A 24,050-nucleotide genomic window follows, 5' to 3' on the forward strand; every position below is an offset into this window, starting at 1 on the left:
GTGTCCTAGCAACCACACAAATCTGCTGCCATTGGTCGGTACTCATGACAGCCGATTCCGTTTTTTTACGGGACGGTTGACAAGTCTAGCCTGTTGCAGCTTTAAATGTGCTAAAAACAAGCGCACCTTAGTGGTGACGTCATGTCACACACAGACAATCGTGAATTAATTGATTAGCGGGGGGTAAGGTTATATAGGGACCTTGTAAATTGTTTGATTGTTGATTGTTCATGATATGCGACCCAGTGTCATGATGTAAAGAGAGAATAAACGAAAACTAAAGAGAGATCCAGTTTCTGTCATTCCTGATCGAATTGTCCTGCAATATAGCCACACCACAGTGAGTGACGGAAGAGAAGAATCGCTCTCATTCTTCCACGACCCGAAATATGGGACAAAGTGCGTCCCGTATCAGTTCATTACGGAACACGTCTTTTAGTTTCCAAATAAGGGACGATTCCGTTTTTTACGGGACGGTTGGCAAGTCTAATTCATGGCGATGCGTGTTTCGCACGTAGTTGCGTCGAAAACGTAAGTTTAATATGTCTTAAAGCCTGTACTTTGGTTACATAAATGTTGGGTTCATATTGAAACATTCTGTGTGTAAGTTTTATAGTTCATGTGTCTTACACCGGTCGCATTTCTATGCCGTTTTATGTCCGTAAATAGTGTATGAAGCAAGCTAACGGGTGACCCATGAATGTCCGGTGAATGCAACTTTTCCCTCTCAATTTACCCTCGTCTTGCACCCTTGGCAAGCGGAGCGAGGTATGTTGGTTTATTGTATGCCTTTAGTGTGATTATGTTTAATTTTGGTGTCTTTATGTAAGTGAGGCAAATAATGCAAACGTTTAAGTTTTCTTTGTTGTGCTGAAATTTGTTTTCTGTCATTCTTTTATTTGTGAACAAGGAAATTGTACTGCACTGATGTTAATATATTTGTGTAAAAGTGCAACCATTTTGTGTTACTTTTTCTAGTTTCACGGTGCTATTTCAACAAAAGAATTCTACAATAAAAGGTTGCACCCGTCAGAGACTCTCCGGTTATCTCGATGTCAAGGGCTGCTACAGTGAAACTCGACCACGACGAATCCTCTTCCACGGACCCTCAACGCTGCATCTGGACGTCCAACTTCGATGTGCGGGCATCTTCAATACTGTAAATAAGACATCGCCCGATGTCCTGCACACATTCCCACAGGCGCCTCAGCTGCATCAAGAGATACTGTACACATAATCAAAGGTGATGTGGTAAGAGAACTTAAAAACACACTCTGGCAACCTAAGAGTTTAAGAACGGTTAAACAAGCAAGTTCATTGTAAAGGTTAAATGCGTGGTTTGAATGTTGTTAATTTGATGGCTTTAATGTCCATGATCAAGTCCGAAATAATTGTTATCTCATGAAACCCTAACTGTTGAAGCTCATTATTTTAAAGGTCTGATTGTGAAGTACCAGTAGTATTTTCGTCCATAACATTTTGCCCTTCTTGTGCATATTGTTTTGCTAATCTTGAGGTGTTCATAAGGTGTAAATGTCTAAGTTTGAGTGTTATTTAGTAGTACTTGCGTAAAGTTAAAGCCACCACTCATCCAAATTTAAGTCCAGACATTAAAACACTTCAAGGAGCAAACTAATATATCAGACCATCAAAATGTTAACACCTGCTGAAGAACCAGACTGCCCCCCGGAAGACCATCAGGGGAGGTCCAGCTCACGAGAACGAAGTTTAACAGAAAAGGGCCTAGTGATGCAAGAACAGGAAGCAAAGAAAAACGAAAAGGCATTCAACAAAGCCTATGACTCGTGGAAGCAGTTAGCCAGAGAAACAAGAGTAAAATTAAAGGCTCTCTGCTCACCTGAAGAACTTGATACAATCGAAAGAGACATTAAAGCTAAACACGCCATAGTGCAACAACATTATGAGCCAATTCGCTGCAACCATACTACTACCCCAGTTATTGTTCAAAGAATGGATGCATGTGGCACTCTAACAGACGAAATGTTTGAGCTCATAAACAAACGTCCAGAGATCATAGATGAGACATTTAATGAAAGTAAGGAAAAGGAAAGAGTGAGGATGACGCTAAATAAGAATGAGTATGAGTCTGTCTTTGGAAAAACAGAAACAGTAATTTCATCCCCCTCAGAAAGCTCAAACTCAAAAGCCACCTCCAGGTCTTCTAGTAAACGTGCAGACGCAGAAGCAGATCTTGCAGCTAAGCTAGAACAGGCCAATGCAATGGAAGAAATACATGAACAACAAACAAAACTCATTAAGCTGGAGAGTGAATGGAAGCTTAAAGAGGCAGAAGTTAAATTAAGACTAGAGGAGGAGAAAACAAAGCTACAACGGCTACAAGCGTCAAAGGAAGTAAAGGTAGCAGCAGCACGAGTCAAAGCATACAATGCCTTTGATAATGTTGAAAGTTGCAATCAAGAGGTCGACAACATAATACTGCCCGACTACCTAAATACTGATCTTCAAACTCCACTAAATCCAAGAGCCCTGCCATTTCAATCTCAGCAAAGATCCCCTGAGATGTTGAGAAATCAAGAGGAGGTGAGTCTAACCCAAGCGCTTGCAAGCTCACTTATTCTTAATCGTCTGCCTGTACCAGAACCCTCCACGTTTACCGGTGACCCTTTAGAGTACTTGGATTGGAAGACATCCTTTATGGCACTTATCGGCCAGAAGCCCCTCCCTGTGTGTGAAGAAATGCTATACCTAAAGAGTTATCTTGCAGGGGAGGCACGCAGAGCAGTTGAAGGATTCTTCTACCGAAACACTGAAGACGCATATAAGGGCATTTGGAACGTGCTACAGGACAGATACGGAAATCCATTCATCATCCAAAGGGCTTTTAGGGACAAACTCACAAAATGGCCAAAGGTAGCTGCAAATTTTCTGCAAAGTTGCGCCGAAGCCACTCCCCACGTTAAAGGCTTAGCCACCCTCAACGATTGTGAAGAAAATCATAAGCTCCTCAAAAAGCTGCCTGAGTCCATGGCACATAGATGGAGTCGCATTGTAGTGAACGAGTTAGACAAATCTCAAGAGTATCCAACCTTTGCTCGTTTCACAGAGTTCATGCAGAAGGAAGCCAGAATAGCTTGCAACCCCATTGCCTCCCCCTTCCTGATGAACAACAAATTTGAAGACGAGAGATTTCCCAAGAGAGCAAAAGCCCTAAACACACAAGCTCAAACAAAGTCCTTCATCTCTGGCCCACCAGAAACCTCAGCCTCACATCCAAGGCCACCTTGTTCAGTCTGTGAAGATGAAAGTCATGGTATTGTTAAGTGCCCAACCTTTGCAGCAAGAACTGCTGATGAAAAGAAGGCTTTCATTCAGGAAAATCGTCTTTGTTTTGGATGCCTAAGGAAAGGTCACGTAAGTAAAGACTGCAAAGGACGTCACACATGTAACATATGTAGCCGACGTCATCCAACCTGTGTACACATAGAAAGAGACCAAGTGCCTGTAGGAAACTCAAGGAGCAGCTTAGCAGCCTCAGGAGATGGCGCAACCAAGGAAGTTCGTAAGGTTATGGCACATGCACTGACAAGGTATAGTTCCGCCACATCTAGCATTGTCCCTGTCCTTGTGTCCGCTGCAACAGACCCCCAAAAGGAAATCCTAACGTATGCGCTTCTCGACACACAAAGTGACACGACTTTTATCTTAGAAGATCTAGTGTCTGAACTTAACATGAGCACTCAACCGATCCAACTCAAGCTCAGTACGATGACATCTGTGGACACAGTTATAGCAAGTTAGGCTACATGCGGCTTACGTGTTCGTGAATTTAACTCCGAGACCTATGTGCAGCTAAAGCAAGCCTACACTCGGGATTTCATCCCAGTCGATAAATCTCACATCCCTACAAGGGAAACAGCACTTCAGTGGCCTCACCTCAAACGCCTAGCAAACAAGCTACAGCCACTGCAACACTGTGAAGTGGGACTATTAATCGGCTACGACTGCCCATCTGCACTAGCTCCTTCAGAGGTCATTACAGGTACCGAAACTGAACCCTTTGCCCAAAGAACCGCCCTCGGCTGGAGCATCATAGGGTCAGCCAACCCACACCTCGACAGACGAGACGGCCAACGCTTTGTGCACAGAGTTGCAGTTAAAGAAATGCCAATGCCACCAGTCGCCGATGTGCTCAAGGCCTTGGAGTCAGATGTCAGTGAAAGGAGCTATGAGGACAGGTTTGTGTCTCAAGATGATGTTCGCTTTGTACGACTCCTTTGTGGCGCAATAAGGCAAAGAGACGATGGACACTATGAGATGACCCATCCTCTCAAAGACAACCATCCCCCTGCGCTACCAAATAACAACAGACCTCGAGGAGAAGTTAAAGACCCACACGCAGTGCTTTGATCACTACAAAGCCTTTATGGAAGAAACCATCAGCAAAGGTGACGCTGAACCAGCCCCTGTAGCTTCTGAGGGAGATATCTTATGGTGCATCCCGCACCATGGGGTGTACCACCCTAGAAAGCCAGACAGACTCAGAGTTGTTTTTGACTGTTCAGCTAAGTTCCGTGGCATCTCCCTTGACGACACTCTACTGACAGGTCCTGATTTAACCAACTCCTTGGTGGGAGTACTCTGTCGTTTAAGAAAGGAAGCAGTGGCCGTGACCTGTGACATTCAAAAGATGTTCCATCAATTCTCTGTCTCACCTGAATTCCGCAACTACTTAAGGTTCCTATGGTGGGAGGGTGGTCAGTTGGATAGGGAACCCAAAGAGTATAGGATGGCAGTCCACCTCTTTGGCGCTGGCTCCTCCCCAGGATGCGCAAACTTCGCCCCTTAAGTATCTGGCACAGCAACACAAAGTTGATTACCCTGAAGCATCAGCCTTTATAGAAAAGAACTTCTATGTGGATGATGGTTTGACCAGTGTTTCATCAGTTGAAGAGGCCCAAAAGTTCAACTCAAGTGACGTGCTCTCATGTATAGACCCTTCAGAAAGGGCAACAACCACTGGTCCTCTCAACCTTAAACCTGACATGACACCAGATGGACATGTACTTGGCATCCAGTGGTCAATTGAGAATGACACCTTCGGCTTCAACGTGGTCACAAAGGACCAGCCACTAACCCGCCGTAGTATTTTGTCAATTGTTGCATCTCTTTACGACCCTCTCGGCTTCATAGCTCCCTTTGTTCTCAGTGGCAAGTGTTAACTAATTAACTGCTACATTAATGTTGCATACAACATTGCCAAAGAGGAGTTGCACCAAATTTAAATCCGAAATTATTCTCATGAAGAAGAATGGATTAAACGTCAACCCGACGTATAGCAATGAGATGGCATGTGCACAATTCATTGCAGTAATAGGCGACACCTTAAGGCAAAAGACAGTTGCGGACATCGGAAACGCCACATAGGCCTGCATGTCCTTCATGATTGACGGCGACACAGACGTCTCTACCAAAGAGTGTGTGATCGTCTACAGCCGCATTTTGCCCAAAGGGAGACCGGTCAACATTTTAATTGTGTAATACTTTAAGCACAAAAAGTTTTATTTTGCTTAATGGTTTAGTTCGAAATGTTCAATTTCAGCTCAGTGAAGCACTTTAAACACCTTATTTTTATTTATAATTGTGCTTCAAATAAAGACATGCCTTTCTCTACACCTTATTCTTGATTAAAAATCACTCACATTATTATATGAAAGTTATGAAAAGAGATATAAAGGTGACCTCATGGCGTCTGGAGCCCTGTGAAGTATTGATAAATGTAATGCATTCGTTAGCCCACCCACCCAAAATCACCACCAGCCGCCACTGTGTGTAATTAATTACTACATGTAATATAGTCGTGTATTCAACGTGTGAAATTACAACGCTTAAGCAAGTCATGGCATGTCAGTGAGCACAGTTAGATGCCAGGACTAGTGCTATTCCGGTTTTAAACGAAATATTGGCGCCCGTAATAGTAACTGTTCACTGTCATGCCATGACGCAAGTGACGTTTATGTTACAAAAATAGGATTTGATTAGCCTACTTCTTGATATTAATCATAGGGCATAGCCTCTGCTGAGGTGGATACATAGAACAATCGTATATTGTGTTTCTTTGTTGTTGGTTTATTATATTTATTTTAATGTGTGTGTGTAATTTATGTTTTCAGGGATAAGAAGAATAGTGTGGAAAATTACTTTCGCAAGAAAAATACAACCACCTGCACCCCCCAGGAGGCTGCCATACTTACTGAGAGCGTCTTATCAATGATTTGTTAAGACATGAGGCCGATTTCTGTGGTTGAGGGCGAGGGATTTAAAGAAATGCTGACCACCTTTGAAGCAGGTTACACTCTGCCTTCTAGGCGCCATTTCACTACTCTGATCGAGAATAAGTATGAAACTTAAAAACAAACTTAAAATGGCCACATCCAAAATCTCCCTTAGCACTGATGCCTGGACCAGTCCGGTGACAGAAGCCTACTTAGGGGTAACTTGTCATTTCATTGATGACAATTGGGAGCTTGTCTCCTTCAATTTGATAACACTGCCAGTTGAAGAACGCCACACAGCAGAAAACATTGCCTAATGGCTGGAGAATTTGGCAGAAAAATTGTCCATGACAATGCAAGTAACATTGTGGCAGTTCTCAGAATCTTGGAAGAGAGATTTGAGGTGGAATCCCATCGGTGCGCTGGGCATACACTTCAACTGGTAGTCAACAATGCAATGAAGAACCCTGAGATTGACAAGGCACTCTCAGCTACACAGTGCCTTGTAAAACACATAAAGAAAAGTGGGCCAGCTACCACTAAGCTGAAGCTTAAACAAAAACTGATACAGGATGTAGCAGTTCGTTGGAACAGTTCATACTACATGATTGAACGTGTTTTAGAGCAGCGATGGCCAGTGGTTGCGACGCTATCAGATCCAGAAATCACACAGCGCGGAAAGCACTATCTTGATCTGAAAAACGATCAATGGACTCTTCTGGAAGAACTGGAAGATGTGCTCAAGCCCTATGAGCAAGCCACGGTGTTCCTTAGTGGTCAATCTTATGTCACAGCCTCTGTCCCACCCCCCCCTGCTGAAGGGTCTCCTGAAATCCACCCGAAAAAAATCATTTGATTCTGCTGCCATGACCTTTTTCCAGACCAAAGCAGAAGAGGGGATATTGTCAAGGTGGCAGGTGTTTGTATTTAAAGAGGGTGGGAAAAATGTGTCTCTCATTGCTGCTGCACTTGATCCCCGAAATTGAAGTTCCTTCCAGCAGATGATGCACTCAAACTGTAAGTGCAAATACAGACTGTTGCTCTTGATATCAGAAGGAAGCAGAAATTGTTACAGGCAGTGTCACACAAAATTTGTACCGGGCGCGTCATCCATACGTAATCCATTCCAAACCTGCCTGCAACAGATGATAGCGTCGTCCGTTGCCGGGCAGGTTTTCATGTTGCCAAAGACGAAATAACATAGTACAGAAAACGGATCGCTAGATAACACTTTTTTTTACTTTATATTTGTATTGTATTTCATTGTTTAATCAAATTTAGCAAGTAAACTGAGTGTTTAAAGCAGGTCAAGGACGAAATAGCACAAATGTTAAGCTTGCTGGTAGTTCTACCAGGAGGACTCAAATCACGCGCGGCTGGCCGCCAATCACCAATCACCAGCTACCAATCACCTGCCTACACCTGCTCTATAAAGAGTAGTCTAACATATGCCTTTGCTGCTCAGGTCTTCGTTTGACGCATGCTGCTGCTTTACTGTGCTTCTGATTATCTCGCATATCTCGTCGCTTAGTTGCTACGTCGGTTAATACACACCAAGAGGTCATAACTTCGGATTCGTGCTGGTCGGCCTACTACTTCTGGTCCCGGCAAGCGAGCGCAGAAAGCCGTTCTTTTCGGTCCCCGGTATCCTCAACAACACCACCAACAAGTTCCCAACACGGACATCCGCCCGGTTCTACAAACCCTCGCCGAGTTGGTGCAAAGCATTGGCGCCAGGATGGACGCCGTCGAAACGCCATGCGGAACTCCCGGACGGGTCCAGGCCCCCAACCCGCTGTCGTCGGTCGCCACGGCGCCTTTCTACTTCCAGCAACCATCAGGCTCGGCTTCCTCCGCCTTCACAGGCTACGCACCTTGCACGTGCCCTGCTACCATGGCTACTGCAGTCCCCGCGTTAGCCCCCGCAGCGTATTTTCTCTCACAGCTCTACCAGTCCAGCTTCAGGATGCGGCTCCCTCGGTTGGGTTAGGGGGTTTCTTCCAAGGGCAATGGTTTGCTGCGGGATGGCCAGTCGAAGCTGGTATGTTCGCCCTCGGGTCAGAGTCGTCTGCGCTGTTCGAGCTTTACCCTATCGCAGCAGCTAGCGTTCTGTGGGGCAAAGCATGGCGGCGTTAACGTATAACCATGTTTTGCGATAACAAAGCAGCGTCAAAACGGCTGGGAAGGTGGTCTTCTTCCACAGCATACGGATTTTACATCCGGTTGAATTCGTTGAGTTCGTTGCACACGTCGGTGTGGTACAACGCAGAACTCTACGTTCGCAATCAAAGGTTCATAATTATCTTTATACCGTGCACTGTTTGGTTAACTCCTTGTGTCTGAGGTTTTTCCCTTCACTTTAACATGAATGAAGTTGATGGGTTTTAGGCACTGTGGTAACTGATTATTACTAAAAGGTTTTTATTGACGAAGGGCCTTTTAGATTGGTTCAGCTGCTGCTCACTAACTCTCACGTTCCTCTGCTCGCAATGCGATTCACATATCGTTCAATTTATTCAAAAGATCCAAAGACAAAGAACAGGTACATTATGGTATCATTTTATATGATTATTTATAGTCTTATTGTTAATAGCTTCAGTCGCGTTGGTATTTAATTTTTCATTTGCTCGTTTAGCTACGTATGACGGTTAATAATGTTGGTGTAGGCCTATTACAATTATTTACGCGTGTAGGCCACTCCAACTCGCTCGATATTTCAAAAAGATTAGTGTACTCTCTCAGAGCTGGGAGATTTCATCCTTATTTTAACATATTACTCGAGACGGTGTTTTCTCACAGTTCTACGGGTTCATGCGTTCTCGGGTTCATGCGTTCATGCGTCCACGTCTCCTACTCAGACGTTTCCCCTACACGGGGTATTTCATTTTTCATTTGCTTGTTTAGCCATGTATGTCAGTTAACAATTTTGGTGTATTACAATTATTTATGTGTGTTGGCCACTCCAACTCACTCGATATTTTTAATAGATTAGTGTGCTCTCTCTGGGAGTTTTCATCCTTATTTTAACATATTACTCGAGTCAGTGTTTCTCACAGCGTTCTACGGGTTCATGTGTTCTACGGCTTCATGTGTTCTACGGGTCATGCGTTCTACGGGTTCATGCGTTCTTGGGTTTATGCGTTGGGTTTATGCGTACACGTCTCCTACTCAGACTTTTTCCCCTACACGGGGCCTGACTTTCGCTGATGTCACCTTCTCTGCAAGGCATTTTTTCATCTAAAAGCGATAGCCTAGGAGCAGCTGTTACTATTATCATTTCAAGAATCAACAACTCTCTGTCCTTACGCTTCCATGTTCCTTTATCTCAAGCTTCGGCAACGCACGTCCCCGAATCACCTGTTTATTTGCGGCCTGCCAATGACTAAAGGGTGGTTCAGAGTCAATCTCGCGACGGTGGTAGAAGGGTGCGGCCCACCATCTCCCCCCTACATTGGCCACTCCTTCCGGATTGGAGCGGCAACCACAGCCGCTGAACAAGGGTTGCCGGTCGCGTCTATCAAACGGCTGGGAAGGCGGTCTTCCACAGCTTACGAATCCTACATCCGGTCGAATTCATGGTTCTTCCTTCAAGCGCACACGCGCTAACGTCGGTTAAGGCAGGTTTATCACGTTTGCTACTACAGCTGTTTTTGGCGGCCTGTTTCCATTCTAGTTTTAGTCTTTGTGTCAAGGTGTCACTTTTGTTTTTATTAGTTTAGACACGTTCATACTCTTTCTAGTGATATGTGATAAGTATTTTAAGGAGCTGCATTTCCCTCACATAGCCACAAGGGGAGCAAGACCTTATTGAAGGCGGCTCCACCACAGAAGGAGCCGAAGCCTTTACGTCACCCCGGCCACGCCCACTAGGCCACGCCCACTTGACGTCCTCTCTAGCGGGTGGTTTCGAACTCGAGAGGCCAGAGATCAATAGGTAGACGGCAGAGAGCCACCCCGGGCCCAAGCCCGGGGGCTCGAAGTAGATCACGGTATTTTCCTCTCACACGCGTTAGATACAATTCCCTCCGTTAAGCTTCAGTTACCATACCGAAACATGCCGACTTTATAATAAATGAAGTCAGTTAAAAGCATCCCGGGATTGGACAACTTTCTTCAAGAATATGCAACATATTGAAATTCCGTTTAGGTATTATCAAAGATACAAGTGCGTAGATTTGTTAAATAAGGTAAACGGTCGAAAATTGATGTTGTTATGTCTTAAACAGTTGAAGTTCCGTTTGGACAAAACGTTATTACAGTTTATCGCCTAGTTTAGGTCAACGGAAATGAAGACATTTTAGCAGTCTTATTTTGTAAAACACTTTCAGTCTCGTTTGTATTCGCCAACAACATCGCACTACGCATTTAATTATAGTTATTGTCACATGACCAGCATTGTTTTCCTCACGCGATAAAGGTTTGTCGATGACGACATTTAGTCATAATTTTCGGTGTCAAAAGCAACACTATTTGCAACTACTGGTGGTGGTGGTTATCAGGTACTAAACTCATAAAGCAAAATTCGGCTATATAACTCAAGGTTAACCTGCAGCAACCCCGGCAAGTTCGACCACGTCGGTGGATCATCTAGAAAACACTCTGAGTTTAGTGTCACGTTGGTGGCATATCATGGAAAAAATAAAACTCAAGGTTCGCTGCGGCGACCCCGGTGAGTGCGTTGACCAAAGCGCAGCGGTAACAACTCGGGCACTCGTGACTATGACCACGTCGGCGGCACGTTATCTATTACTCATGGTTGACTGCAGTAACCCCGGTGAGTGCGTTGACCACGTCAACGCACAACTGGGGCACAACTCAGGCACTAGTCGTGAGTTTGTTGCACACGTCTGTGCGGTACAACACAGAACTCGACGTCCTACATCCGGTCGAATTCAAGGTTCTTTCTTCAAGCGCACACGATGCTCTCTAACGTCGGTTAAGACAGGTTTTACACGTTTGCAACCATAGCTGTTTTTGGTGGCCTGTTTCCTTTCTAGTGTAGGTCTAGTCTTGTGTCAAGCTGTCATTTTATTTTTTTTTAGTTTTAGTTACATTCATACTCTTTCCAGTGTTATCGTAATTCCATTTAGATATTATCGAAGTTACAAGTGCGTAGTTTTGTTAAATAAGGTAAATGGTTGAAAATTGATGTTATGTCTGGAACAGTTGAAGTTCCAGTCGAACAAAATAACGTTATAAGTCTTTATTGCCTAGTTTAGGTCAACGAAAATGAAGAGACATTTTAGCAGTCTTATTTTCGTAAAACACTTTTTAGTCTTGGTTTATTCGCCAACTATATTGTACTATGCATTTAATCACTGCTATTGTCACATGCCCAGCATCCACGTTGCGTCCAGTCTCGTTTTTCTCACGCGATAAAGGTTTGTTGATGACGACTTAGTCATAATTTTCATTGCCAAAAGCAACACTATTTGCAACTACCGGCGGTGGTGGTTATCAGGTACTAAATTCATAAAGCAAAATTCGGTTTCATAACTCAGGTTAACCTGCAGCAACCCCGGCGAGTGTGACCACGTCGGTGGATCATCTAGAAAACACTCTTGAGTTCGCTGTCACGTCAGTGGCGTACATAGGAAAATAAAACTCAAGGTTGCAGCGGCAACCCCGGTGAGTGCGTTGACCACGTCGGTGGTAACAACTCGGGCACTCGTGAGTATGACCACGTCGGTGGCACGTTATCTAATACTCATGGTTTGACTGCAGTAACCCCGGTGAGTGCGTTGCTCACGTCGGTGGGAACAACTCAAGCACTCGTGAGTTCGTTGCGCACGTCGGTGCGGTACAACTCAGAACTCTAGTTCGTTGCAGCAACCCCGGTGAGTGCGTTGCCCACGTCGGTGGGAACAACTCAAGCACTCGTGAGTTCGTTGCGCACGTCGGTGCGGTACAACACAGAACTCCACGTTCGCTGCAGCAACCCTGGTAGTGCGTTGACCACGTCGGTGGGCACAACTCGGGCACATGCAAATTTAATTACCACGTCGGTGGCATAATATCAAACACTCAAGTGCAGGGCACTCGGAGTTCATTGAACACGTCGGTGTTCAACACGGAAGTACACAATATTTGCTGCAGCAACACCGGTGAGTGCGTGACCACGTCGGTGGCACATCAAGGGCACTCGTGATTTCGTTGACCACGTCGGTGGTTCAACGCGAAAGCACTCAGGTCACGCAGCGACCCCGGAGAGTGAATCGACCACGGCAGTTGGTACGGCACGAAAGCACTCGTGGCTCGCTGCGTAACAGCTGCAGAGTGCTCTAAATTTTAATTGATCTCGTTGAGGTATTTCATGTCGACTGCTTTTACGTGATTCATCGATCTCGCTGACGGTTTTAAGCTTATCGTTTTACGGTATGTATGATTGACTCTTAATATGTCGTATATTGGGTATGCCTTTTATCTTCCAGAAGCAGTATAGATCCTTGTCCACTTCTTCTACGCAGGTATGTATGGTCTCATTACCCCCTTTTCGCTATTCTATTTATGGGGTCGGCTCCGCCCCTGCCAGTCCCGGCAGGACATGCCGAGTTATCACCTATTTCCGGCGTAGGCCTACGTCCTCTCTTTTGGGGAAGGCTCCGCCCCTGCTAGTCCTGGCAGGATACGCCGAGTCCGCACGTCACCCTGGATCAGTGACGGGGCTCATGCCAAAGATTTACCATGCAAAATATTCCCATGTCGTTATTTAAATAAATCCTGTTCATACTTATCAGTGATCGAGTCTTTATGGGAGAAATGTTAAGCTTGCTTGTAGTTCTACCAGGAGGACTCAAATCACGCGCGGCTGGCCGCCAATCACCAATCACCAGCTACCAATCACCTGCCTACACCTGCTCTATAAAGAGTAGTCTAACATATGCCTTTGCTGCTCAGGTCTTCGTTTGACGCACCTCCATCCACCCCACCACCACCAGGTCGGCCTCAGTCTACTTGTCCAGGGGAAGGCTCCGCCCCTGCTAATCCTGGCAGGATACGCCGAGTCCGCACGTCACCCTGGATCAGTGACGGGGCTCATGCCAAAGATTTACCATGCAAAATATTCCCATGTCGTTATTTAAATAAATCCTGTTCATACTTATCAGTGATCGAGTCTTTATGGGAGAATACAGATAACTGATCGCTAGATAGAAGGTTCGCGAATGTTCGTGAACCTTTCACGTCATTCGACGCGATCATCCGTTGCCAGGCAACGGACGACGCGATCATCTGTTGCCGGGCAGGTTTGGAATGGATTACGTTTTGATGACGCGCCCGGTACAAATTTGGCAGCCGGTACAAATTTAGTGTGACAGCAGCTGTGAGGGAGGAAGCCTCAGCAAGCTCCCCACCAAAGAAGAGGTCCTGCTCTTTGTTGGACGCTTTGTTGGGCTCAGATTCTGAGGGGGAAGACGAAGAATCCCAAGGGATGATAACCCCCTTACATGGTGGAAGGATAATGCCATAAGGTTCCCCGCCCTGCTGGCAGGCTTTTCTCAGTTGCTGAGATCATTGTTTCTAAAAAAAAAAAAGGGCAAGCCTGACTCCTGAGCATGTGGAAATGCTTACATTCCTCCACTCCAATATAAGACTGTATTTTGTCTTGAATGACACACACACACACACACACACACACACACACACACACACACACACGTTATTTGCATGAATGAAGATGCTTTTTTTCAGTAAGCTAGGCCTATGTTTATAAGTTCATAAAAAACATAAATGTTGAATTCTGAATATTTTTTATTTATTTTTTGTTGGAAAAGGCAAGGCAAGGCAACTTTATTTATCTAGCACTTTTCATACACAAGGCAGACTCAATGTGCTTCACATATAAACATTGTCATACAATAAAATAATAGATAAGTAAAAGAAAACATATGCAAAGAAATGGGTAAAATAGAAAGTTAAAAAGGCATTTTAGTATTAAAATAGAAAATAAAGGCAAAGTTAAAAAAGCTTTTTAGAAAGTGCTATGTATTTAAGATTTAGCAGAAAGCTATAGCAAACATAAAAGTCATCAGTCTTGTTCTAAAGGTGCTCAGAGTTGGGGCAAGTCTTAAATCCTCTGGGAGTTTATTCCAGCTATTTGTTGCATAGTAACTAAATCCTGCTTTCCCATGTTTTGTGTTTACTCTGGGGATAATTCACAGATTGGTCTCAGAGGATCTTAGTGGTCTAGAAGGCTGATGTAGTGGAAGCATATCAGTTAAATATTTTGGGCCTAAACCATGTAGGGATTAAAAAAAATAAGCAATTTTTTTATATTAGCTTAAAGCCCCCAAGTTTACAAAAGTTACTGTATTCTTTCAATAGCTCTGAGAAAGGGTGGCCGCCCGGTTGACCTTTTTATTTTTATATTGAATGCTAGACATCAGAATGCATTATTTTGCTCTTGTACACTCTTACTAGAATTGTATTTTCGAATTTTGAAAAATTCTATACTTTGTTATTTTTATTTGAATAAGGAATTAAAATATGCACTTTTTTTTCCAGTAAGCTAGGCCTGTGTTTTCATAAATGTTCAATTCTGTTGGTTCAGGAAGGACGGAAGGCCTTTGTGTTTTCAAGGCTTCAAGGTTTTATTGAATGCTACCTTCTAAGAATGCATTCCTTTGCACTTTTATTATGGAATTTTAAGGCAATAAACATGCATTGCAAATGCAATGTTAAGAAATTCATGTTTTTTTCATTCAGATATGTAAATCAACATGCATAAATTGCTATTAGTCAATTAATGGGGAGATAATCGATAATCAAATTGAATCGAAATCGAATCGAACTGAAAAAATTAATCGTTAGATGAATCGATGCATCGAAAAAATAATCGCTAGATTAACCGTTTGAAAAATAATCGTTTATCCCAGCCCTAGTCTGCTTATAGGTCGGAAGGAAGCGGACACTGATTCTTGACAGGCTGGGTACTTTATTCGCACTAACAACCTGACTCATTCGTTTCTTCACTAGACTGACACACTCGCTCTCCTAGCTCGTCCACTCACTCCCTGACATGACTCAGAGACACACACTGCCATTCTCGTGCACACACATACGCTACTCGTAACACTATGCCTCGTTATTGCGAATCCAGCGTCCCATCTATTTGAAAGTAAGGCTATTAAACATGTTGCATTCTGTACGGCCTGATTATGTCATTATTAAGTTACATGGCCTAATAAGAAGCGATAATAGGATATTTGACCGGCATATCATCAAAATGTCTGGAAAACGCTGGTTAGTGCTACCAAACTATTACAATTTAATCCTTTCCTCAATGGAGTTAAATTCCATTTATTTCTCAACAGAATTATTTTGTTATAGTAAAGTAATTCTGCTATTAATTTTGCTATGCTTTAATATTATTCTTTCTGTTCAAATCTGTTCACATCACAGCGTTGCAAATTGTTTGCTATTAAATGTTACATTAAGTGAATTGTTATATAAGTGTTGTTTAAATAAATTGTTTTTAAAAAATCGTGGGATGTATTGAACCGTGGGTAAAAAATAGTGATATAAACCGAATCGTGAGTTGGTGTATCGTTAGAGCCCTACTGGTCTGCCAGTCAAAAGGTTCAATCAAACTATCAAAGCCTCTTGATGGTTATGGATACATGGACTATCCACTACTCCAACAGGTGAGCAACAATGACCACCATCCCAAGGTCTGCCTTCGGGGCTAGGACTTTTCTTTATCGTCTTCTATCATGAACTTAACTCTTGTATACTTGTATATCCAACATATCCCTAATAGACTGCTTGTGAAACAAACAACAAAATCATGTTTAGTTGGTCCTGTATTCCTGTAAAGGTCCTGTAGTTAGATCTAAGAGATATTATTATTTGGGATTTTTTTAGTACTACAAAAGCACTAAGAATATCTGCTTTGAGGTAACTGCTTGCCTCTGTATGAATTTAAATTTAGATTTAAGACCGCTCCTGACTTACTTCTGACCAATCAGGACATGTCATCCCTGAATGGTTTGGGGTATCTATCTGGCCTGAGGGTGGGGTCGTTTCCAGTTTTACCGCTATGTTAAGATGTACAAGCTTACACCGTTTGATTGTATGCAAACCAACTGTAGGACTTTGATCGATCTGGCAAATTATAACGTTGTCTACTGCTTACATCAGCAACCTGATGCTGATGTAAGCTGTCAAAAGCCAAATTAAGTGTTATGGATTGGTGATGGGTGCCACGCAGCAACATGTGCAGGGTACTGTCCATTTGAGAGGGAGGGTTTTTTTTTGGGTTCGAGTTTCTAAATTTTTCTCTCCTCCTTGTCAAAAAAAAACAAAAAAAACAAGTTTAATACTTGACTCGTTGATACATTTTCCTTGAAAAACCCAGCTTACCTTATATATTTGGTGACCTTGGCTGTGTCCATGATCACTAATTACACGCTATATGTATGGTATATATTATACATAATCCTCCATATATTGGGAATTTTATGTATATGCATTACGCTATTAAGGCACATATTTCGATGTGATGATGTGGTGCACCGCTTGTTGATGTGGTGCCACACGTGGACGATGTTGCAAAATGTATTCACCTGAGAGTTATGTGTAAGTATAATCACACCCCTGTGCTTATTTGAATGGCCCAAGTGTGCTCCATCTGAGGCAGAAATTGTGCGAAATGGCACAACCAGCCATGACCTTCACTGCAGAAACAGGGTGCACTTCCAGAGCCTTGAAAATATAGATTGCCTCTTGGTCTTCATAATGTCAAATGCCATTTCGGTCATAGAACAGGCCTTTGGCTGGTGCATGTGGAACCTTGCTGCAACTGTACTCCTCACTGGCTCCCTGTAAGGTGTTGAGTGTGATTGACCGTGCCATAGAGGGATGTCCACCATTTGGAATAATTCTGGAATCATGGAGCCTTGGTAGCCAACAAATAAATTCAGAAACTGACACTGGGGATCAGCCACTGCTTGCATCGGTACAGAATAAAACAATTCGATTTTTAATTAATTCTTATTACAGCATCAGTGCTGCCCAAAACTGTGGCACATTGAGCAGATTCAGCTAGACGTTCAAAGCGTTCCCTAAAGCATGGATGATAACATTCACAGCCAAATGTGGGATGCAAAACACTCTTGACACAGTAAGAAACTTGCAGGCCAACAGCTTATATCCAATGTTTGACCTATCTACAGTGTTGGGCTTAACTAGGCTAAGTTACACTGACTTACCTCTCCTCTCCACAACGGAATTACTAGTACTATATGTATGCAGTAGCTTGCAGATACTAAAACGAATGTGCAGTGATCCATGGCATCCATGGTCCCTGGCGTGACCGCAACCGGTTTCCGGTTGTCAGGGGAAGATCGTAACGATTAAAACCGGAATTCCTAGGACTTTTTATCTAAGGTGTGAAACTATCTAATTTTCTGCTCTCATGGTTTTTCCGCCCGTGTGCATATATAAACCAAGGATCCTACAGCTTAAGTCCTTGTCAAACTTGGTCCCACCTCTGCCTGGGCAGATAGTCAATCATAGTTTAAGGGTTAACCGTGCCACCCCTGGACACAACCCTGCACTGTAAATAAAGACAACATGGCATCATGTAATGAGATGTGACTAAAAGCTATGTGACAATGCAATCACACCCTGTAATTGTTTAATGTTTGTGAAACAAAATTATATATATACACTATATATATACACGATATATATATATATGTATATACTATATATATATATATATATATATATATATATATATATATATATATATATATATATATATATATGTATATACTATATATATATATATATATATATATATATATGATATATATATATATATATATATACTATATATATATATATAGTAAATAAAACTGCAAAGGCCTAGCATCATCATCCTTTCCCCCAAATCATCAACGTCTTGCTAGTGCAGCAAGAGTAGCACATCTCAGTTTGCTTTTGTCACTGTCTATTAATTAGTTTTTTTCTCAAAAATATTTGAATGATACTGCGAACAAACAAGGAAAGGTTGATATTGGAAGACATTTGCACATAGTCCTATAAGCTTTTTATAACGTTTTTTTTATGAAAGCTGGTTTATAGTATTGTATAGTAATGGTTGCGGACGAAGCCCATGTCTTAGCTTGCATATCAATTACAAGCTGGCAGAGGGAGGCTTGTTATTTCCATATACTGAAAACTCATTCTTTCTTTTTACTGTTTTGTATTGGAAGATTGAGATAAACCATGTCATGGCAACCAATGATCATGTTTATTTTATTATGATGATTGTCATTAAAAAATGATTACCCAAGTTCTGGTTTAGGAAAACCGAAGTGTGTCTGAACTTGATTTGTTAGTGCAAAATATATCTCAATATTTGTATACTACACAGTGTGTGTGTGCCTGTGTGTGTGCAGATTTGAACATACCAGAGTTTGCGTTTGCCTGATAATTACCGGTCATTGACTGGAAAAAAATTAGGAAGACCGAAAATTCTAAATGTCTCCGGTCAGAATGACCAATGGAAATAATTCTCTGCACAATTTGAATTGTGTTTAAATATGCTACAGTGGTCATTTGTTTAGCCAATTCATGTTAAACAATGAGGGTTGACCGACCCGCCGATATTTCCCACCACTATCCTTGAGCCAGGCCGGGCCGGGCCTTTGATCGAGCTTGTGTTTTTTTTTTTTTTATCATTGCTTTATTGGCCTAATCTGAGGATAAATCTATGCCATGAATTAGAAATATTATAGGCTTTATTACACGGGTCTTCTCAATGCCGTGGAACACTCCGTTCACTTGCATCGGTAGTAGTCCGGTAACTTCGCAACCCCAGCGTCTTCGGTTGCTAAGCAACGTCAATGTGTTTGGCGGACTATTTCACTGCTGATCAACACTACGAATGCTGGCAACGAATAAATTGTAAAAGACACACCATGTGAAGTTATTTTTTTCGTTTTGGCAAGTAGCCGTGTAATAAGCGGGATAATGTATAGAACGTCGCCAGTCATTATCGGAAATAAGCCCCTTAAGGGCGAAGCAAGACACCTCTGCTGCGCGTCGGGGTCCTGTTCGCCCTGTTGGGGCTTATTTTCCCGATAATGACCGGCGTTCTATACATTATTCCTTACATATATATTTAGCAGAGTAGGCCTAAGTAACAAATGTGGACAAAGTTACACATGTATCAAAGAAAATGTTGGGTTGAAATCGGGTTCGGGCTCATAATTACAGTTAATGTGTCGGGCCAGGCTGGGCTTGGGCCGGTGCTGGCTTGATTTTCTGGGCCCGATATAAGCTCTAATAAAGACTGCTCAGCGAAGCCGCCTTGGGGAAGGACGAGTCATGAGGCTTATGCGCTTCGCAAGCAGCAGAGACACTCTCGATACATTTTACTTTAAGTCAGCAGCGGCACGCTTCACAGCTGCCAAATATCGAAAGAAGTCCAAAAAAAAAAGACCGGCACCAATTTTTTCTAGCGGAAACAGTGATAAAGATATCTATCTATAATATGATATTGTAGGAGATCGCAATGAAATGGAGACGGAGACTTGATTGCCGGTGAAAAACCCGAGAAGGATTTATTTCCCAAAACACAGCACCCGCACAGCCAGAGGTGCGTTCCTTAAGACATGCGTCGTAACACCCAGGTGGGTCCCACGCCCCTTTCCCTTAAAGGGGGCACGCAACATACAACATACACAGTGAATTACGATACCGCTACAGACGCCCCCCCAGAATTCACACTCCCGAACAGTCAAGGCCAACGGGAAGGAGCCCTGAGCACCCGCCCGAAACGACTCAGCGGAACCGGTGCGGGGGCCGAGGGGGCCACAGCAGGCAGCGCAGGAGTCATGAGGCGGTGTGGCTTGGAAACCGGAGGACGACCCCGCCGCGGGGGCAGAGCCAACCCCACGGGCTGGTCCAGATCCAGGTGGGCCGGCTTGAGGCGATCGACCGAAATGTAGTCAGGCCTGCCCCCAATGTCTACCAAGAAGGCCTTGTCACCGGCCTCCAGGACGCGAAACGGACCGTCGTAGGGAGGACGGAAAGGGCCCAGATGGGCATCATGGCGAATGAACACATACCCCGCCGTCCGCAGGCTGGGTGGCACACAAGCCTTCGGGAGGCCGTGCTGCGAGGTGGGCACCGGCGTGAAACCCCGGACCCTGTCCTGGAGCGAGGTCCGCTCCTGGGCCGCCGACCAGGGAGCTGTGGTGGTGGGGATGAAATCCCCAGGAACCCGTAGTGGCTGCCCGTAAACCAGCTCGGCCGACGAAGCCCGCAGGTCCTCCTTAGGGGCAGTCCGGAGGCCCAACATGACCCAGGGGAGCCTATCGACCCAACCGTCATCCGTAAGGCTGGCCCGGAGTGCAGCTTTCAAGGAGCGATGAAACCGTTCACACAACCCATTAGCCTGTGGGTGATAAGCGGTTGTTCGATGGCCCCCGGCGACCGCATTCCACAGCTCGGAAGTGAACTGAGGTCCCCTGCCAGAGGAGACATCAGAAGGGGGGCCTGCTGATGGGCAGACACGGCTCCGAAACCTTCGCCATCGCGAACGTCAATGGCTTGTGGTCCACGAAAACGGAGAATGGCCGAGCCTCCAACAGGAAACGGAAATGCCTAATGGCGAGGTAAAGGCCGAGGAGCTCTCGATCGAAGGTGCTATATTTCCGTTCGCAGGGGCGGAGCTGCCGGCTGAAGAATGCCAGCGGCTGCCAGACGGTGGTCAGGGCAATCAGCGCCGCAGGCAAAGGATGCGCCAGCATAGTCGCCTCGGCCAATGCCCGTTTAGTGTCCCCAAAGGCCGCCTCTCTCTCAGCGGTCCAGTCAATAATATGCTTCGTGGTCTTACCCTTGAGTGCCTCATACAGGGGCCGCATGAGCCGGGCCGCACGGGGAACAAAACGGTGATAAAAGTTCACCATCCCCAAAAACTCCTGCAGGGCTCGAACTGTAAGAGGGCGCTGGAAGTCCGCCACTGCAGCCACCTTCGAGGGCAGGGGAACAGCTCCCTCCTTGGTGATGCGGTGGCCCAGGAAGTCAATGGCGATCCGGCCGAATTGGCACTTGGCTGGATTGACAATCAGGCCATGCTGGCTGAGCCGCTCGAAGAGTGTTCGCAGATGCTTCATGTGCTCGGCCGTGGAGGCGCTGGCGATCAGAATGTCATCCAGGTAAACGAACAGGAATGGCAGGTCCCGCAGCACGGTGTCCATCAGGCGCTGAAAGGCCTGGGCTGCGTTCTTCAGGCCGAACGGCATCCGTAAAAACTCAAATAGTCCAAACGGAGTGATCACCGCCGTCTTCGGGACGTCCTGCGGCTGGACGGGCACCTGGTGATAGCCCCGAACGAGGTCCACCTTGGAGAACACTACCGCCCCGGCCAGGCGGGCAGAAAAGTCCTGGATGTGGGGAATCGGATAGCGGTCGGGCACCGTAATGTCATTGAGCCGGCGGTAATCCCCACATGGACGCCACCCACCGCCAGGCTTCGAGACGATGTGGAGCGGGGAAGCCCAGGGGCTGTCCGATCGCCGGACAATTCCAAGACGCTCCAGGGTGTCAAACTCAGACCTAGCAACGGCGAGCTTAGCAGAGTCGAGGCGCCGGGCCCTGGCGTAGACCGGCGGGCCAGTGGTCGCGATGTGATGTTCCACTCCGTGCTTGGTGGCGGCAGCTGAGAACGTGGGCTCCGTAAGCTCCGGGAATTCCGCGAGGAGGGGGGAAAACACATCGGAGGGTGAGAGTGCGCCCGACAGCTTCGTCGTGCCCGAGCCACTGAGCTCACATGCCAGGGAGCTAAAAGTATCAGCGCTTATCAAGCGCCGGTTCATCACATCCACCAAAAGGCCATTGGCGCAAGGGAAATCGGCGCCGAGGAGGGGTGTGGACACCTCCGCGGTGACAAAATCCCAGCCGAAACGCTGACCCCCGAAACATGAAGACACAGTCCTAGTTCCAAAGGTGCGGATGGGGCTGCCGTTGGCGGCCTCCAGGGCGTGGCCACCCCCTATTCTGTCAATGCGCGACGCGGGCAGAACGCTCCCCTGGGCCCCCGTGTCACACACGAACCGTCGCCCAGAGCCTGTGTCCGTGATGAACAACAGACCCCCAGAACGGCCGACACACACGGCAGCTAGCGAGTGCCGGCCCGTGCATTTCCCGATGCCACGAAACTGCACGGGGGCGGCACCTACAGGGCGTGGAAATAGCACAGGCCTGCAGACTGCTGTGGCTGTCGTCGTGTCGCCGCGGCCACAGCGATGGTGTCCGTCATCTCCAGGTCGCCAGTGGTGTGAGCCAATACGGCCGTGCAGCGCTCGCGCCCGGCGGCGAAAAAACGATCCGCCTCCCTAGCTAGAGCCCGAAAGTCTGTGGTGTCGCTGTTGGCTAGAGCTGCCCTGACACGCACTGGCAGCTGCTGCATGAATAAAGCCTGAAACAAAAAACAAGGCCTATTACTCCCCAGGAGATTGAGCATGTGATCCATGAGCTCCGATGGTTTGGAGTCCCCGAGGCCATTGAATGCCAGAAGCTGCTCGCCCCGTTCAGCCTCCGACAAACAGAACGTCTCCATCAGGAACTCCTTTAGCAATGTATACTTCCCACGGGCCGGGGGGTCCTCGAGAATATACATCGCTCTGGCCGCCGTCGAGCCACCAAGCGCGGAGACTACATAATAAAACTTGGTTTCATCCGCAGTAATCCCCTTCAGCGCGAACTGCGCCTCCGCTTGCGCGAACCAGCTTCAGGGAGACTGCCATCACCGGAGCAGCAGCCACGGAACCTTCCGCCGAATCCAACTCCATAGCCCAATCTCCGATCTGCGCATCCTCGCTCTTACAGCGCATAGAACAGTAATCCGGTAAAACGTCCGGAAACTGTCAGGGTCACCAATGTAGGAGATCGCAATGAAATGGAGACGGAGACTTGATTGCCGGTGAAAAACCCGAGAAGGATTTATTTCCCAAAACACAGCACCTGCACAGCCAGAGGTGCGTTCCTTAAGACATGCGTCGTAACACCCAGGTGGGTCCCACGCCCCTTTCCCTTAAAGGGGGCACGCACCATACAACATACACAGTGAATTACGATACCGCTACAATATCATTTAAATATAGAGCTCCAGGACTCCCATGTGTTCTAGAATATTTACAGAACACGGCTTAAGGCTGTGTGCGCCTCACCATTGCGATACATCCACTGTAAACAGAGCGCATGGTACCGTGGCTGCAAGCTGCTCAGGGCCACACCCCCTTCCTCCTCCTTGACCCGCCTCTCTCCTCCTCATTTGCATTAAAGCTACAGACACCGAAATGGCGCATTTGGGGAAAGCTCAATGTGCGACTGGCTCGTAGTGGCTGTAATTCCACAACATGGCTGAATTCGGGAACGTCTTCAAATACTGTGTTTGGGGCCTACTATACTATATTAAAGCATCCATAAAGTAGCATGCCATGGGACCTTTAAAGGAGACATATTATGGTGTTTTCCCAACAAGTAAACATAGTATATGAGTTCCAGAAAACATTAGTTTGAAGCTGTTTGCTGGAAATAGCTTTTAGGAAAAAAAATCTCACCTATTGATATTTCCCGCTGTTTCAGTCCCTTCAGAATGTGCTGTTTCCGGTGTCTGTAGATTTAATGCAAATGAGCTGCTGCCCATTGACCAATGAGCTGTCAGAGTGAACCACAGCATGGAGAAGAGGTGATCGTCGCCGTTTGCAGACTCCTTGAGCTTTATATCTATATAATAAAATATAATATAAAATATATGTATTTATTTAATATCATATCTAA

At 45.5% G+C, this 24,050-nt stretch overlaps 1 protein-coding gene across 1 annotated transcript; it reads left to right on the forward strand.

The window, feature by feature from the left end:
* The first annotated feature begins 398 nt into the window (after positions 1–398).
* LOC132453732 (uncharacterized) lies at positions 399–16,885 on the forward strand. The gene is made up of 3 exons (XM_060046677.1): positions 399–768; positions 979–2,965; positions 16,872–16,885. The coding sequence occupies exons 2-3, from the start codon at positions 1,654–1,656 to the stop codon at positions 16,883–16,885; spliced, it is 1,326 nt and encodes a 441-aa protein (XP_059902660.1). The 5' UTR covers positions 399–768; positions 979–1,653.
* Positions 16,886–24,050: the final 7,165 nt, after the last annotated feature.

Source organism: Gadus macrocephalus, chromosome 3, assembly GCF_031168955.1.
Source record: "Gadus macrocephalus chromosome 3, ASM3116895v1".
NCBI lineage: Eukaryota > Metazoa > Chordata > Actinopteri > Gadiformes > Gadidae > Gadus > Gadus macrocephalus.

Bases quoted from the DNA above. Each gene is read 5' to 3' on its own strand.
- LOC132453732 (XM_060046677.1), top strand. From the start codon at position 1,654: ATGTTAACACCTGCTGAAGAACCAGACTGCCCCCCGGAAGACCATCAG.